The sequence below is a fragment of the Apteryx rowi genome, unplaced genomic scaffold (genome assembly GCF_003343035.1).
Source record: "Apteryx rowi isolate R43461 unplaced genomic scaffold, aptRow1 scaffold_247, whole genome shotgun sequence".
Classification (NCBI taxonomy): Eukaryota; Metazoa; Chordata; class Aves; order Apterygiformes; family Apterygidae; genus Apteryx; species Apteryx rowi.
In genome coordinates this window covers 1,306,975-1,321,503 of record NW_020448830.1, presented here as the reverse complement: position 1 = coordinate 1,321,503, position 14,529 = coordinate 1,306,975, and the positions used below count along the sequence as shown (strand labels likewise).

General features: G+C 38.0%; 1 protein-coding gene across 1 annotated transcript in view; it reads left to right on the top strand.

Moving 5' to 3' along the window:
• Window positions 1-4,469: 4,469 nt before the first annotated feature.
• SPAG1 (sperm associated antigen 1) overlaps window positions 4,470-14,529 on the top strand; it is a 41,747-nt gene continuing 31,687 nt past the window's right edge. Inside the window, exons 1-6 of the mRNA XM_026066734.1 lie at window positions 4,470-4,609; window positions 5,212-5,371; window positions 6,214-6,339; window positions 10,718-10,785; window positions 12,922-13,040; window positions 13,616-13,721. Of these exons, the coding sequence (XP_025922519.1) occupies window positions 4,470-4,609; window positions 5,212-5,371; window positions 6,214-6,339; window positions 10,718-10,785; window positions 12,922-13,040; window positions 13,616-13,721 (719 nt within the window). The remainder of the gene's footprint in view (window positions 4,610-5,211; window positions 5,372-6,213; window positions 6,340-10,717; window positions 10,786-12,921; window positions 13,041-13,615; window positions 13,722-14,529) is intronic.

Genomic DNA, 14,529 nt, shown 5'->3' with positions numbered 1-14,529 from the left:
GGGGCCTTCTCCCCAGGCCCCGGACCATCACCACACAGACACCAATATGAGGAGTGGCAAAATGGCGTTTAATGAAGCGTGTCCTACTCTATTATAATGCTGTAAAGCCCCGCCTTCTTTTCCGGCAGCAGTGCTCCGCCCGTTACAACCTTCCCATGTTCCGCCCCGCAGTGCCTCCCTGCTCATCCTTTTTCCTCCACAGTTCAGGCACCCATTCGTGGAAGAAGTTTTAAAGAATCATCATCATCCCCCCCAAAGAAGGGGTGAGGAGGGAAAGAAAAACTGGGAAACAGTGTATGAACAGAAATTGCCAAAGTGTTTTGTGACTTGGTTGTTCTTAAGGAAAGAAGTGGGACTGTAATATAAAGGTAATTTAGATGTGGCCCCAAACTAAAATAACATCCTGCTTTGCTTTTCAGGTGAATTCTCAGGAGTCTTATTTATACAGCAGTCTTTCTACTGAAAAATCTGTGTGGCCTTTGTAATAAAAGGTTTAAGATGGTTGTTTTATATTGAAGAGCCAAGACCCCTTGGATCTGTTAGGTTATTTGGAATGTGTGTTAAGTAATAATAAATTATTCTTATTACTGAAGTGTATTGCAAGACACTGCTGGAATGTGTGTGATGCAGGTGTAGTCTCCTTAAATGCTTGCAAATCCAAATCTTGATGGGAGTGCTCTTAATGTTGAGGTCATACATGTTTAACTTCTATCAGTCTAACAAGATAGCCTGGTTGTGGAATGCCTAATGACATACAACTCGGAAATGATTAGGTACAGGGAGTTGTTTTAGGGGATAAGGCATTTAGCTTTGGAGCTGTTCTGTTAAGATCTTCATATTTCTTATCCAAGTTGTTCCTTGGAAGTCGAATACACAAGTATGGTAGTAAACTGACAAGAAACTCTGCCTCGTGAAAATGTTCACTTAAGGTTAGCAGTGGCTTACTTAAGCCTGCACTTTGTATGCTTGCACAACAGAAGGAAATAACTAATTATTGTATTTATAAAGCTGTATGACTGGTTAGAAGGATGAAATTAAAGAAGTGCTCATTAAAGAGAGGGAGGCGCAGGTCCTGTGAAAGGCGGGGAGTAAGCCAGTCTGGGGTACCGCACCAGTTCAGCGTGACTGCCTTCCCTTTTCACCTCATCATTTTTAGGTAAATGTAGGGAGAGCACCTGCTGTGCCCGGGGGGAGGGGGAGCAGACCCGCCTTGGAAAGTAAGTCCTAGAGCGATTCGTTYTAGCGAAGAACCATGAAAGCTAACAGTAACGGCGATAAAGTGGGGCAGGTTGGGGACAGGCTTTTTCACGCTGTATAAAACACTGCTGGAAGGACGTAGGCGACGCTCGGGCACCGGCCGTGGCGGCTCCGCGGGCTCCTCCCGCCGCTCTGAAGGGCGGCGCGTCATGGCCCTCTTCGCCGAGAGGCGGCGCCGTAGCCCTGGCCCGGCCCGGCGGAGGACGCGGACGCGGCTCGCCACTGCGCCGTGTCCCTCCGCCACGGCGCCAGCTGCGCATGCGCAGCAGCCAGCGGGAGCCGGGCGCGGCGCGTCCCCGGCTGAGGCGAGGGGGGTGGGACGCGCCCGCCTCGTGGCGGCCGCGCGGCCCCTGGCAGGTGGGTGCCGAGCTGCGGCGGCCCCCCCTCGGCGCGGCGCGGCCCCCCTCGGCGCTGCGGGAGCCTCGCAAGGCGGTGGCCGGGGTGGGGAGCCCTCCGCTCGCCCCGGCAGCCCCGCGCCGGTCGCTTGGGGTGCGCGCGGCGAGGCGGGCGCCGTGCCGCCGGCCGCCATGTTGTACATAGCAACAGTCGCTAGGCGCCGGCCGTCGCCGCTGCGGGGAAGGGGGCCCCGGGGCTGCCGGCTGTGGTGCGAGGGCGCTTTGGGCTCGTTTCTTGAAGGTAGCTCTTGCCCTGCCTCTGTGGGGGGCAGGGGTATCGGCAGCCGCCGCGGAGCGGTGCGCGGCGCTCCGGCGCCGGGGGAGGGGGGCGCGCCCGGCGGTCACGGCGGGGCGCCCCGGTGCGCGCTGGAGCGAGGCCTGCCCCGGCTCCGGCTCCGGCTCCGGCTCCGCAGAGGGCGGCCTTGCTGTGCCCCGGTCCCCAAGATTCGTGCAAATACTGAAGCAGATAAAATTTTGCAGTTTTATGCCATTCGTGTTTTTTGTTATTGTCTATTTCCTGTATTAGTCCGTCTCTGCGTGCACATTACTTCTTTTTTGTACTAAAGTATTAAACTGTTGAGGCAGAAACCTGTCTTTATGCAATACCTACTTATGACCAGTTATTATCTAAATGATGCTGTATTATAAACATCATTTGTGCAAATCTAATATGGGTAATTATGCTAGCCACTAGAACACAATTATTTTGAGTAGATTTATAGCAATACCTAGGTGTCATCACTTACTAGCTGCCCCTGTGATACTAGTTTAAAAATAACTGATCATTTCAAGTGCTATATAACACAGCCAAAAAAAAAAAAGAAGGAACAACTTTTGCTCCCTAGAGCTTGGAATGAAAGTAGAAAAAAAATGTAGACAGCAAAGTAAAAAGTACCAAGGGAGATGGAGTGTCTGCTTTGAACACCTTGCTTCAGCAAAGATGTGGACTTATGGAAAAGATCCAGATAAGTTCAGATAATCAGAGACCCAGAAAATATAGCTTGTGAGGAAAGACAAACATTGGATTTTGAGAATCAGAAGAGAAGACAAAGCTTATCAATCTATAAGATACAGCGGGTTGGTTTAACATCTTGCCTCTGAAAAAAAATGAAAGATCCTGCTCCTTTATCCCCATTGTGCTTGCTTAAAATAAGTATTACTCTCCAGCTGTTAATCCTCTGCTGAGTCCTGTGCCTTTGGACTCTTCCATAAGCCAAATCGATTCATCACAATCAAAGACAACTATGCTAGCAAAAGCTTTTCTGGGTAGAGCTCGCTCATGGAAAGCAGTCTGGAGAATGCTGCAACTTGTGCAAAAGATGAAGCAGAACTGTATGCCTGGGAACAGTGCAGAGCAGAGGAAAGCAAAAGCTTGCTTCTGTTAGCAGCAGTGACTTATTACTTATGCGTTGCTGTCCATAAAATTCTTGGGCTCCAAGCTCACCTTGAAGTTATGGCTTTGTGAAACCACGAGCCAGACTAACAGTGTTCTGACATCAAAATGCAGAATTTATACTGATTCTTTAATTTTGCCGTGTTTTCATGTTCATTGATTTCCTTTGTGAGCTGATTTAACTAATTAAAACGACAGCCAACTAACACGGAAAATAAAACAAAATGGGATAATTTGGTAAATGCTAGTGGGAGTTTGACTGTGAAGCCCGGAGTGAGAAAAGAGGAGGGCAAGCCTTACCTGAACGATGTCAGTGACTGATTAGACTGGCTTAGCTGCCTGTGGAATTGCAGGCTAGGGCTGCAGTTCCATGATCGTTTTAAGCTGACTGAACTGTAGGCGGTCCCTCTCCCAGCAGATCAATGGGAGTCTGCAAGAGTTGACATAACCTGGATCCGTTAGCCTGAAAGAATCCAGTTTACTGTTCTGAATTATAAACAAGGTAGTGGCATTTGTACACAATGGTTAACAAAGGATGAGGAAGACCCTGAGGAGACTGAATGGGTCAAAGGTGCATCATCAAGAAGGTGTCGCAGAGATGACATTTTGACTTTGACAGAAGGAGACAATTAAAGTAAAAAGGTAAAGCATTGAGATAAACAAGGTCATTGAATTTACGTCTTAGGAGAGTGTCCTTTTAGAGGAGCATGCAGGAAAAAGAGCATGAGAACAAAAGCTCCCTTGAGTCTTCAAAGAGAAGAATGAGTATGCTGATCCAGAAGAGATGTGAAAGACACAGTTGGATGTATGCAGTAAATGAATCACTAAAGTAGAAAGATGGAGAAGCAAAAGAAAAATGAGATTTAAGTAAAAACATGGTCAATCATAGTGAAGATGCCTCCAAGGTCAAAGGAAGATGCTGACAAAGTACTGTTTATGAGTTTTGATCAGAGAGATATCATTGGATATTTTGCAATTAAATGGGGAAGGACATTTTGGATTTTATCAGAAAATGAAATCTTTGTATCTAAGAACTAAAAGTGGGAATCAATTTTCTTCCAGAAGTTTTTAGTGATATCACATTGTGTTTAAGGAACAATAGGGAATGTAGGTATAAATATGAACATTTTTCTTTAAACATTATTTCTGACTAGTTCTGCCTTGCAGAAACATTAGAGTTGTACGTATTCTTTTTCCAAAACACATCTCTCATATACTGTATGTCTGTCAGTAGAGCTCTGCTAAAGGAGAAGTCTGTGAGATCTGGGCTTCAATTTGAAAATGTCTCTTTTGTGGCAATAGGTCTGCTTGCACAAGAAAATATTATTGAGAAGCATGGGCAGGACTACTCTTTACATTAGCATTGCTTCAAAATATAATTGAGTGCCAAAAGAATCACTATATTTTTCTTTTAATATTTAGTTATGGCTGATGACTCAGTGCCATCTTTGTTCGATCAAGGAACAACTAAGACATATCAAATACCTATTGGTCATCTGGACTACAAATTCATTGAAAAATGCACAGATGTTAAACACTTGGAAAAGRTTCTCAGGGTATTAAGGTAAACTTTTTTTTGTTTGTTTTTTTTAACTTCGTTATTAATTATATTCCTGTTCTGTAACATTCACAGGAACTTCGGCCTAAATATTCTATTTGTCTTGAACCTCTTTGTGATTTACGTATTTAACAATTAGAAATTAAAATACAAAGTTGAAGTAATTGCGTTAAAAGTGTCCAAATGATAACATTAGAAATCCAAGTCCTGTTTTAATCCACCAAACAGGTTTAAGTAATTCAATGCCATTTTCTTCTCAAATGCTGCCACTGGATCTTGGTTCTGTCATGAAACCATCTTGCCTGAAGGTTTGTGATAATTTCAGACGTCATGCTTATTTAACTTCTGCTGCAAATAACAAGAGCATTTTTTTTTAGCACTGTGATGATAGTTTTTGAACTGCATATGTGTATCCTTTAAAAAGTGGTTATAAGTTAACTCACTATGAATTTCTCACCAAAATGCAATTAGGTGTAGCTGAATTCAGTTATGGAGAATAGTCTTCTGCAGTCACCATGGTATACTTAGAAATATTGAGATTTGTGGGGAATGCAGTGTAGTTCAGTTCTTTTTTTGTAACTTTTAAATTCCATGCCTTTATTTTAAAGGTCTGGTGAGGAGGGATGTTATCCTGACCTGACATTATTTTGTGAAAAGCGTATTGAGCATTTGCACCCAGGGAGCAGAGCTCTGAGAAAAGATAAGCCTGCAGCCACAGCTTCTGATTTTACAGCTGAAGAATGGGAAACAATTAATGGTGAACTAATGGTATGGTATAATTCTGATTTATAGTTTTTAGTGATAGGGATTGTAATTACTCTGACATAACAATCTTGGATGATTGTTCAGGTTCTTAAGCATAAGCAGCATGTGATTAGTGGTATAGCATTTTAGTTAGCAGTCTTACATATTGAGATGTATTTGCTAGAAGAAGTGATCAGAGGAGTCTGATTTTTCTTTTTTTTTCTTTCTTTTGAAATAAAGCCACTGAATCTTTAATTTCCATTATAACTTTAAAGAACTTATTTATATATAACTTTATAATTGTTTTGTGCTTTTATGAATTAAAACTACTTTTAGGAAATGCATTTTTCACAATATGGGAAGCAGCATACTTTGAGAAGATAAGTAGATGCTTTTTGTTTCTTTCTATATTTTTAAGATAAGTTATAGGAAACTGTTTATAGCATGTTCTAATCATACTATRTTATTTTTGTTTGAGAAAATATATTTCCACTCCCTTAAAGAAGATTCTCCAAGCTCTTGTGAATGAGCAAAGGCACCTCTGCTTCTTTTCATATTTTATAATGGTTCCTCTTTTTTGTCTCTAAAAACCTATGATGGTTGTACCAGTAAAGGAAGATGCTGTTACAGCTACTATTGAGTTTATCACTCCTTGAATCAGCAGACGGATTGAAAGAATTAACCCTTTTAGCTTAGAGTCAGGAACTTAAGCTTGTGCTTAAGGTTTTTTTAAGCCTGGTCTTAATCTTTTTTTCTCCACATTAAGAGCAGTGCATTATGAGGATAGTTGTTAGGGTCATTGCAGACTCTGAAGAATATCTGTTTTACTACTTTAAGGTGCATGTATGTTATTTATTTCCTTTCAGAGCTGGGTGACAGAAATGAATGAAGATGATTATAAATCACAATTTCTTAAAACAGATACACTGCATGAAAGACAAGATAACTTGCCTCCCATTCGTTGTTCTAGCAGCTGTCTTCCCGCTAATCAGGTATCTTCAGTTTTCTAAAGCTGTATTTTTACAAATGTGTGTTACTTATAGGTTTTTCTAAAATCAGAAATTTTTATTTGTACAAATTTGCACTCATTTAGCCTTTCCTTATGAGATTTATTTTGATAACCAGAAAAAACAAAACCAAAAAAACTCTGTAAATTCCCTTGCAAGAGATGAATGCTCAGACAAAAGTGCCTCTTTAGTATTAGCATGTGTCTTGTAATAATGTTTTAATTCTAATCAGGAATTCATTTCTGAAGCAAACCTCCTTAAATGCCCTTTTATGTGCTTTGATTCACATTTCAGAGTGGTCTTAAAGCATATGATCTAGGCTCCTTTTGGATGAAACTATACTAGGAGATTTCTCTAGCTGCCAGTAGGCATTTGTTCCATGAGACCAGAATAAAGCTAGTCCAAAATGAATCCCCCAAAATACATACAATATGGATTTTGGATCCTCTGCGCCAACTATTTCATTCTATAGCCCCCTTTATGTTTGGCTGCACTAGGGTAAATGTAACCTTTGACTCCCCTTATTTTATACCTTGATTTGGTATTCCTGCTTTCTCTTCTTAGAGAACACCCAAACTCCGAATTTAGCTGTAAAGCATATTTAACGAATCTTCGGAACTACAGTATAAACATTTAAATTTCGTCTAGCTATTAGTTTCCTCTTTTATTTTTTTTTCTCATTTACTTACTTGCCCAAAAAATATAGTGCTATAGGAGGCATTTACAGAAGAGTAGGTGTGGGAGTGGGATTTTTTGAGTTGTCAGATGTTATCATGGATGACTTCAGTCTGATCTCCACTCTTTGTTTGGAATTCTGGGACATTGTTGTGATGAATTCACTAAAAGATTTTTCCTTTTTGTAGTTACACATAAAAATTCAAAATGTTATGAAAGGATCCTTATGAGTCACATGATCTTTTTTATTAGTTGTTAATTTAACAAATCATCTTGGAATACTTATGTATTAGCAAATGCCTGAATTCTGTGTTGTCGGGAACTACTTACTGTCAGCTAATATTTAGACACCAGACCAAGATATTGGGATAACTCTGCACTCTCCATTATTTGGGATACTAAGAGGCTGGGAATTCCAGTATAATGCTTTATAAGTGCTTATTATTGAGATTAAATTTTTTCATTAATATGTCCTAGTTCACATTTTGCAGTATAAGTTCCTCTTGACTATCTTATTTTGCTGAGACGAAGAGTGCCACTGTTACTTGATTACTCTTGGTTTATGTCCTACATGAGTGTTTCTTAGAACAGAAAATGGTAAATAAAATATATAAGCTCAGTGAATCCAGAAATTGAATATTAGCATAAACTGGTGTAAAGTGGCTTAAAGTCTAGGATATACAATTTTACTGAACAGGATGTGATCTTCATTCAAAGGCAAAATATTATTCAGATTTTTTTCTCTCCTGCTTTAAACCATGCAACAGTCTTCAGTTCACGTTTTTATCATTTTTATTCTCCATAGGAGGTTTAGGTAATAACATCACTTTTCTAACAAGGAAACCTAGATATAGCTTTATGCATTATCTGTTGTATATAACCTCCTTTCCTTTTGTCCAAGCAGACTGCCTCAGAAATAATTTTAATCTTATCTGAAAGAGGGAAGGGAGGCCTGAAATTGAGTTTTAGAATTCCATTTTTCCTATAGCAGTGCAATTATACCACTACTAGATCACTACTGAGTAAATGGAAGCTTTTTGTACAGTATACACTAAATCACCTGCAATATCAAAACTCAAAAAAATTAGATTAATACACTTAAGTTGCTATTTGTTTTCTTCCTTGCTGATAAACTGTGTGTAATCTAATAGTTTTTAAACATGTTTTGCTAATCATTTAGGACTGTAATTCTTTTTTAGACTGGGATCACATAATTTCATAACATGATATCAAAAATAAAGTTGCTATGATAAATTTCTCCTGTCCGTTAGAAAAAAAATACACAATCCTTCCATTTAATGTGTGTGTTATTTGATTGGAGACTGTGTATATTTAGTTGGCTTGATGCGTAGAAAGTCCAGTTATCTTGGGTGAAGTCAGTCCTGAAAACCCTTAGTGACCCTACCTAAATCAGTATATTATACCAGTGGGTACAAGTTTGATAGATGAAGGCATCTGTTTTGTCTGTAACCAGATATTCTTGCTGTTACTAAATGTAGCTACAGTTTCAATTTACTGCCGATAGCTTATATCTCTGTTTGGTTCTTTCTTCTTATTGGCATAAAGTTATGGGGAAGGTTGTCCACAAATCAGTAGATAAAGAGAGAATTTTATGTGGAATTTCCCTCTTTTAGACAATGTGGAAGTTTATCTGTCTTACATCGCTGTTTTCCTTTCAAGCTGCCCAGTACTTTGTGGTTACATCTATGCTTCAAAATAAAAGGGGACTGGGGAGCCAGCTTGACTGTTTGTCCATGCTGCTTAAGTATTAGTTTTGCTGTCTCACACTTTCCAGGACAGCACTGAAGCATGGGTTTAGAGAAACTCACTTCCAAAAGTCAGTATGGAATTGTTCACTGGCCTTCAAAGTCTGTGGGATCTGTGCGTGCTGAATTCTGGCAAAAAAATGACAAGGGCAGAGGTTTTTTTAGTTCTTTGCTTGTAATACAAAGTAACAGAGAAAAGCTGACACAGGATGAAAACAAACTTTTCATGAAAGGCTCTTGGATGGGATGGAATCTTAGTGACTGAGAAATTCCTGACTCTGCTGGAGCTGCAGCTTGGTTACTATGGTCCCAAGAATATGAAACCTGGAATTTTAAGGATTTGTGCATTTTTGGGTCCACACTTCTGTCTTGTTCCACAAAAGGGCAAACTGGCGGTTCTCTCCCTATGCTACAGTTGCAGTAATGTAAATACCTTATGAGTTTTCTTCTGAGAGTTTCACCATTTTTGTGGTCACTGTCTGCCTTTCTATTTAAGTTATAGAATGCTGTTTCGAAAAGAGATTTGATATTTATTAAATGAGTGAGTTCACAATATACATCAGGATACATACATAATGATAAGTCATGTTCCAGGGAGCCCTGTTTAGGAGTCACCACCTCCAAACATGCATTAATCCCTAAATGTATTTGTCATTTTGTCTAGCTTCTTGAAGGATCAAGAACATTAAGAGTAGTTCTAAGTCATATACTCCAAAAGTTTATGTAACCTAACATTATAAATGTTAGGTTACAGATAGCCTGAAGCGTCTACCGGAGGGTCACATTTACATTATGTAAGTTGGTCTGTAGAAGTATTTCCTTGTTACAGTGTCACTGCTTGTAAAGCTAGTTTAAGAGGTTGTGGTTTGTATCTTTGGTCCACTTTATCACGTGCTTAGTTGCACTGGTATGAATATTTAGGGATTGCACTGTAAACTGTATCAGATTGTTTGTTTGAACCCAGATGAGTGTCAATCTGCAACCCCACAAACAATTACRCTGGTCTAACTCCATGAGTGATGGATTGCAGGGCAAGAGCAGGGCTGAAGGCCAGGAAGGAGCAGGTGGCAGTGTTTCGAACTGGCTATGCCACTGGGGAGTACCTGTTTGGAACCACACCTTGCTGTTAAGTATTGTCGGAGTCAGCAAGCAGGGAGGGACATTTCAAAAGCACACTCTCATGACAGAGGTACAAAATATGCCAAAGGTGCCAGCCATGGAAATAGGCTCCATTAGCATAGGACATGAGATACTAGTCAGTTAAATCATTTACTGGGACCGATTGTTGCAGGAAGTTCAAAGAATAAATTTTGGGTAAGGCAAATCTTAATGATGAAGCTTGTCTAGAATGTAGAATGAGTGTAAATCATCTTGGGGATTAGCTTGACAGGAGTGTGAAATAGTCAAAGAAAGTACAGAAACTTCTGAAGTCAACCCAAACTTTTATGTTACGTTTGTTTAGAGGATTTCAGGGGCTGTCAGAACCTGTGTATTCCATTCTCTTGGGAATGGCAGGCCTAAAATGAGGTTAGTGGTTCAATCTCTGTGTCAAACATCTCATCACAAGGTTGGGATTTCCCAAGAGTAAGTAGAGTTCTCTGCTATACTGAAAGGGCTGGTTTGGAAGATGGCAACACAAGGTACTGATTAGGAAGAGCTGTCTCCTGTCCAAAGTTTTATCCAGCGCTTCTGCGACACATAACAGGGCAGTGGAGAGAAAGTGCGAGACTGAAGATTTCCTCAGAATACAATGTCAAATACATAAAAGATTTTCTTTAAAGCAAGATGAATGAAGTTTACAAGACTATGTTGAGATTAGTTATAAACAGTGTTAGTTACAAGTGATATGTACTGCAGGAACAAATAGGCTGTGAATTTCCTCTTTTAAAAATTGTCTTACAGACTGGCTGTTTCTCTTTCAGAACAAAAATTTACAAAACAAACAAAGGAACAAGAAAAATATACCACGGGATTACAGTGAATGGGACAAGTATGTTAAATCCTTTATATTTAAGTTTTTTTAACTCTTATTTATTTACTTATGTAATAACAGAACACAATTATTAGGCTTTTTAAAATATTTTCCAGAAACTTAATACTAAGGTCAACATTTTCACAGAATTATAGCACTTCAATGAAACTTAGGTTTTTCATAATAAATGTTCTGTTAAAATGCAAATGATGTAATGTGGTGCTAACAGCTGAAAACAAGTTAGTCTATACCTTTTGTTCAAGCTGAAAATAAAAAGTAATCTTGTTTCAGATCTCATTTTCTCTTTCTGCATCTAAGATAGAAAATCTAGGGAGGTACATAGAAACACGGAACTAAAAATAGCTTACTTTACCAGCTTTTTGAAAGAATTTTAAGTTTATTTAACACGTTTGTAAATTTTATCTTCTGTGTATCTAAAGCCACAATTCTAATTTAAAAAGAAAGCTGATGAATCCTTATTCTTGCACTGAGTGCCACCAACTTCAAAGAATAAGCTTGAGGCAGGTGCATTAGTTTGCTCAAATGCAGTTACATATAATCAGGTTTCAGACGATACCTGGCTATTTCTAGGGTGGGTGGAGCCCTGATGCAAAGGTACTTTCTGCATCATGTAACGATAGCATATTACTCTCCCCAATTTCACGACAGATTTGTGCCCCCAGCTTGTGGAGCTGTGGATAGAGGATGCACATACTTCTCTGTTTTGCACAGTAGCAGCTTCTCTTCAGCTCCTTGAAGCTGCAATATGATGCTGTGGAATCAGAGCGATGATGCCCAGGTTTCCAGTGCTGCAGATGGGGAGCTAAATCCAGAGACTGTGGGGTTTGAGTGATGGAACTCTTTCAGTATCTCAAATCTGCAAAAGCCCTTTCTGCATAAGATACTGTTCTTGCAAACAGTTGTGCATATCAGTTTTTAGTGCATATCAGTTTCAGATATATGTGTTATAGAAATTGAGACCTTTCTGTTTCAATGAGGATCAGTGAAATTTGTTATCAAAAATAACTTCTGCAATAGTTTATTCTTTCATCTCTTTTTCCTCTGTATCATTTAAAGTTATTATTTCTGTATTTTGTTTACAATTTTATGTATGTGCTCAATCTTTTAATGCTTTGGCATGCTGATAACATTAAAGTTGTTTGTGAATATTCCAACAGAATGTATGCCTTTGGGGTAATACTTGTATACTGAAACAGAAGTTGTTTGAAGGAATTTGTCAGGTTTGAAGCATATCCTGTTTTCAAAACATTTTGATGATCATTTCAAAATCATCAAGTCATGTTTAGAAAATTTCTGAACCAAAAAGGTTTCACTTCATATTTTAAAAACATTTATTTTGAAATGTGGTTAATTTATAGTAAAAAGCTAAAAATAAACTTGCAAAAGATCAGAATCAAAATGGAACACAATTATTCTTATCTGAAAATATTTTGAATTGCGTAAATTTTCAGAATTGTGTCCCTATTTCAGATGGGAATTATTCATATTGTCAAGATTATTGTGGAAAGCAAAGGCTATTTCTCATTAAGTCCTAAATAGAACAGTAGTTTAGTGTTTCTAGATCATATAGGAGCTGGTTATTATTGTATTTGTTCTCTAGGACTATGGCAACAATATTTATTTAAAAAAAAAAAATCCTAAACACCTTTTTTGAAAGATACTTCAGAGTAGGCTGGGAAGTGTCTGAGATGCTCTTTTGAAATCTCTCTCATATTTTCAGTAGTAATCACTTTGAAACCATTTCTTAGGTATTTATGACAAAAGTTAATACAGATGTTTGATAGGGCTGGGACTAAGCCTGAAGATGTTGTTTCTTAAATTTTACCTGTCTTCTATTGCATGTAGTTTATCAAAATGTTTTTTTTTCGGGGGGGGGGGGGTTGTTTTTTTTTTTCTTAACCAGAAGGGAGGAGGAAGAGAGGAGTATACGTATATAGGAGAAGCACAAAAAACAACACAGAGAAAAGAAATAAGACTTAACATCTTTTTCCTAACTAGTCATGGATAACCAAACACAGATGGCCTTTATCCCTGATCTCCTTTGATTTATAATGAAAATATAGTATGCCTTTCTCTTAGCAGAGGAGTCATGCAATGCAGCATTCTTGTATTTGTTATTTTTATTAATTTAAGATTTGATGTGGAAAAGGAGTGCTCTAAAATTGATGATGGCTGTGAAGAAAGTAACTCCAAAGCAAGATTCTTTACTAGACCAAGTTTACCCGTAATTGAGAAGAAAATAGATACAACAGGTAATGATTTAGAAGTATACAATTTTTCTTTTCTTTAATTGTAATACTGTGTAGCAGATTGTGCACACAAATTGAAGAAGCACATTCCAGAGGAAAAAGTGTCATTTTTGATTTTGAGTCCATAGAGGTGATAAAATACTTACAATGTCAACTGAAAATGAAGCCATCTTTGACAAAAATCTAGTCTTGCTATTAAAGATCAGTTGAAATATTTATATTGTGTATAGGTTGAGAGAGCTAGGTAAAGATAAAAAACATATTTCTGCTATTATAAACAAAGATCTGTTTGCTACCAACAGTTGAGTAGGGACCTCTGGAATATATAGGCTTTTTGATCATTACTGAATATAGGTTCAAAACCCACTTCCATCTTGTATTCTAAATTATATGTATATCATAAGAATTTAGGCTTTTTTCTAGAAAATAAAACACAAACTTGTGTTTTAATAAGCTGTGTTCTTTACAATTTTTAAAAATGATATAGAAGGTGAYGTTCAGTGTATTTTAGCTGAAAATGTTTTGATAGCACCTATGCAAGTTGTTAGCTGTTGTTATGTATGAATATTTTTCTCTAGGCATGACAAAGAAAGAAAAGATCTTTATTGCTACTCATGAAAAGGAAAAGGGCAATGAAGCCTTTGCTATTGGGGATTATATGGAAGCAGTGATATATTACACTCGGTGAGTAAATACTACTGCATTCCTTTATTTTAATGACTGTTACCTGTGAACATTACATTTAGAGCGATCTGATTAAGGCAGCTTCTTATCGAAGTAATATCTAGTGGCAATTAGATGATTTTCAAAAGACCTGACAGAAGAATACTTAAAGTACTGTTACATCCTGATATTAATTTTTATTAATCAGGAAGAGAATTGGATGATAGTAATGGGACAGAATTTTCAGGTCTCAAAGTTATTCATATTTTTCAAAACAATTGAGAATCTACAGCAAGTTGATAAAAACAAAAGGATACACAGCATGGTGAGAAATTAARTTAATTACTGACAGATTTACTGACAAATCAATGCATTAGTAGAATTATCTCTGTTATTAATAAGTAAAATTATTTTAATAAAAACTTCTGTTTAGAAAAATAAAATTCATTTTGTGCAGCTTCATCATAACACTGTTTGTAATTAGCAGTAGTCCAGAAGAAAAGAATATTAACACTGGATTAAAAAAAAATACAAGATTCTTACAGGTTCATTGCTGCTTTAGGACCTCTGCAATATGTGTTTCAGAAGTAGAAAAGTTCAAGGTGAATGGGATCAGGCATGACAGGAGGAGAAAGAATAGTGTTCCAGTTAAGGTATTTGAATGCTACCTTAAAGAACTATATTTTTTTCTATCTTTTTTACAGTGTTCAAATATAATGCCATTTGTACAAACCCAGATTTTCATATGAAACCAACATTTGTTTCTCATTTGCAGATTACCAACTTGAGACACAAAGTGCTGACCACTCGCACATAAAACTGAGGTTAA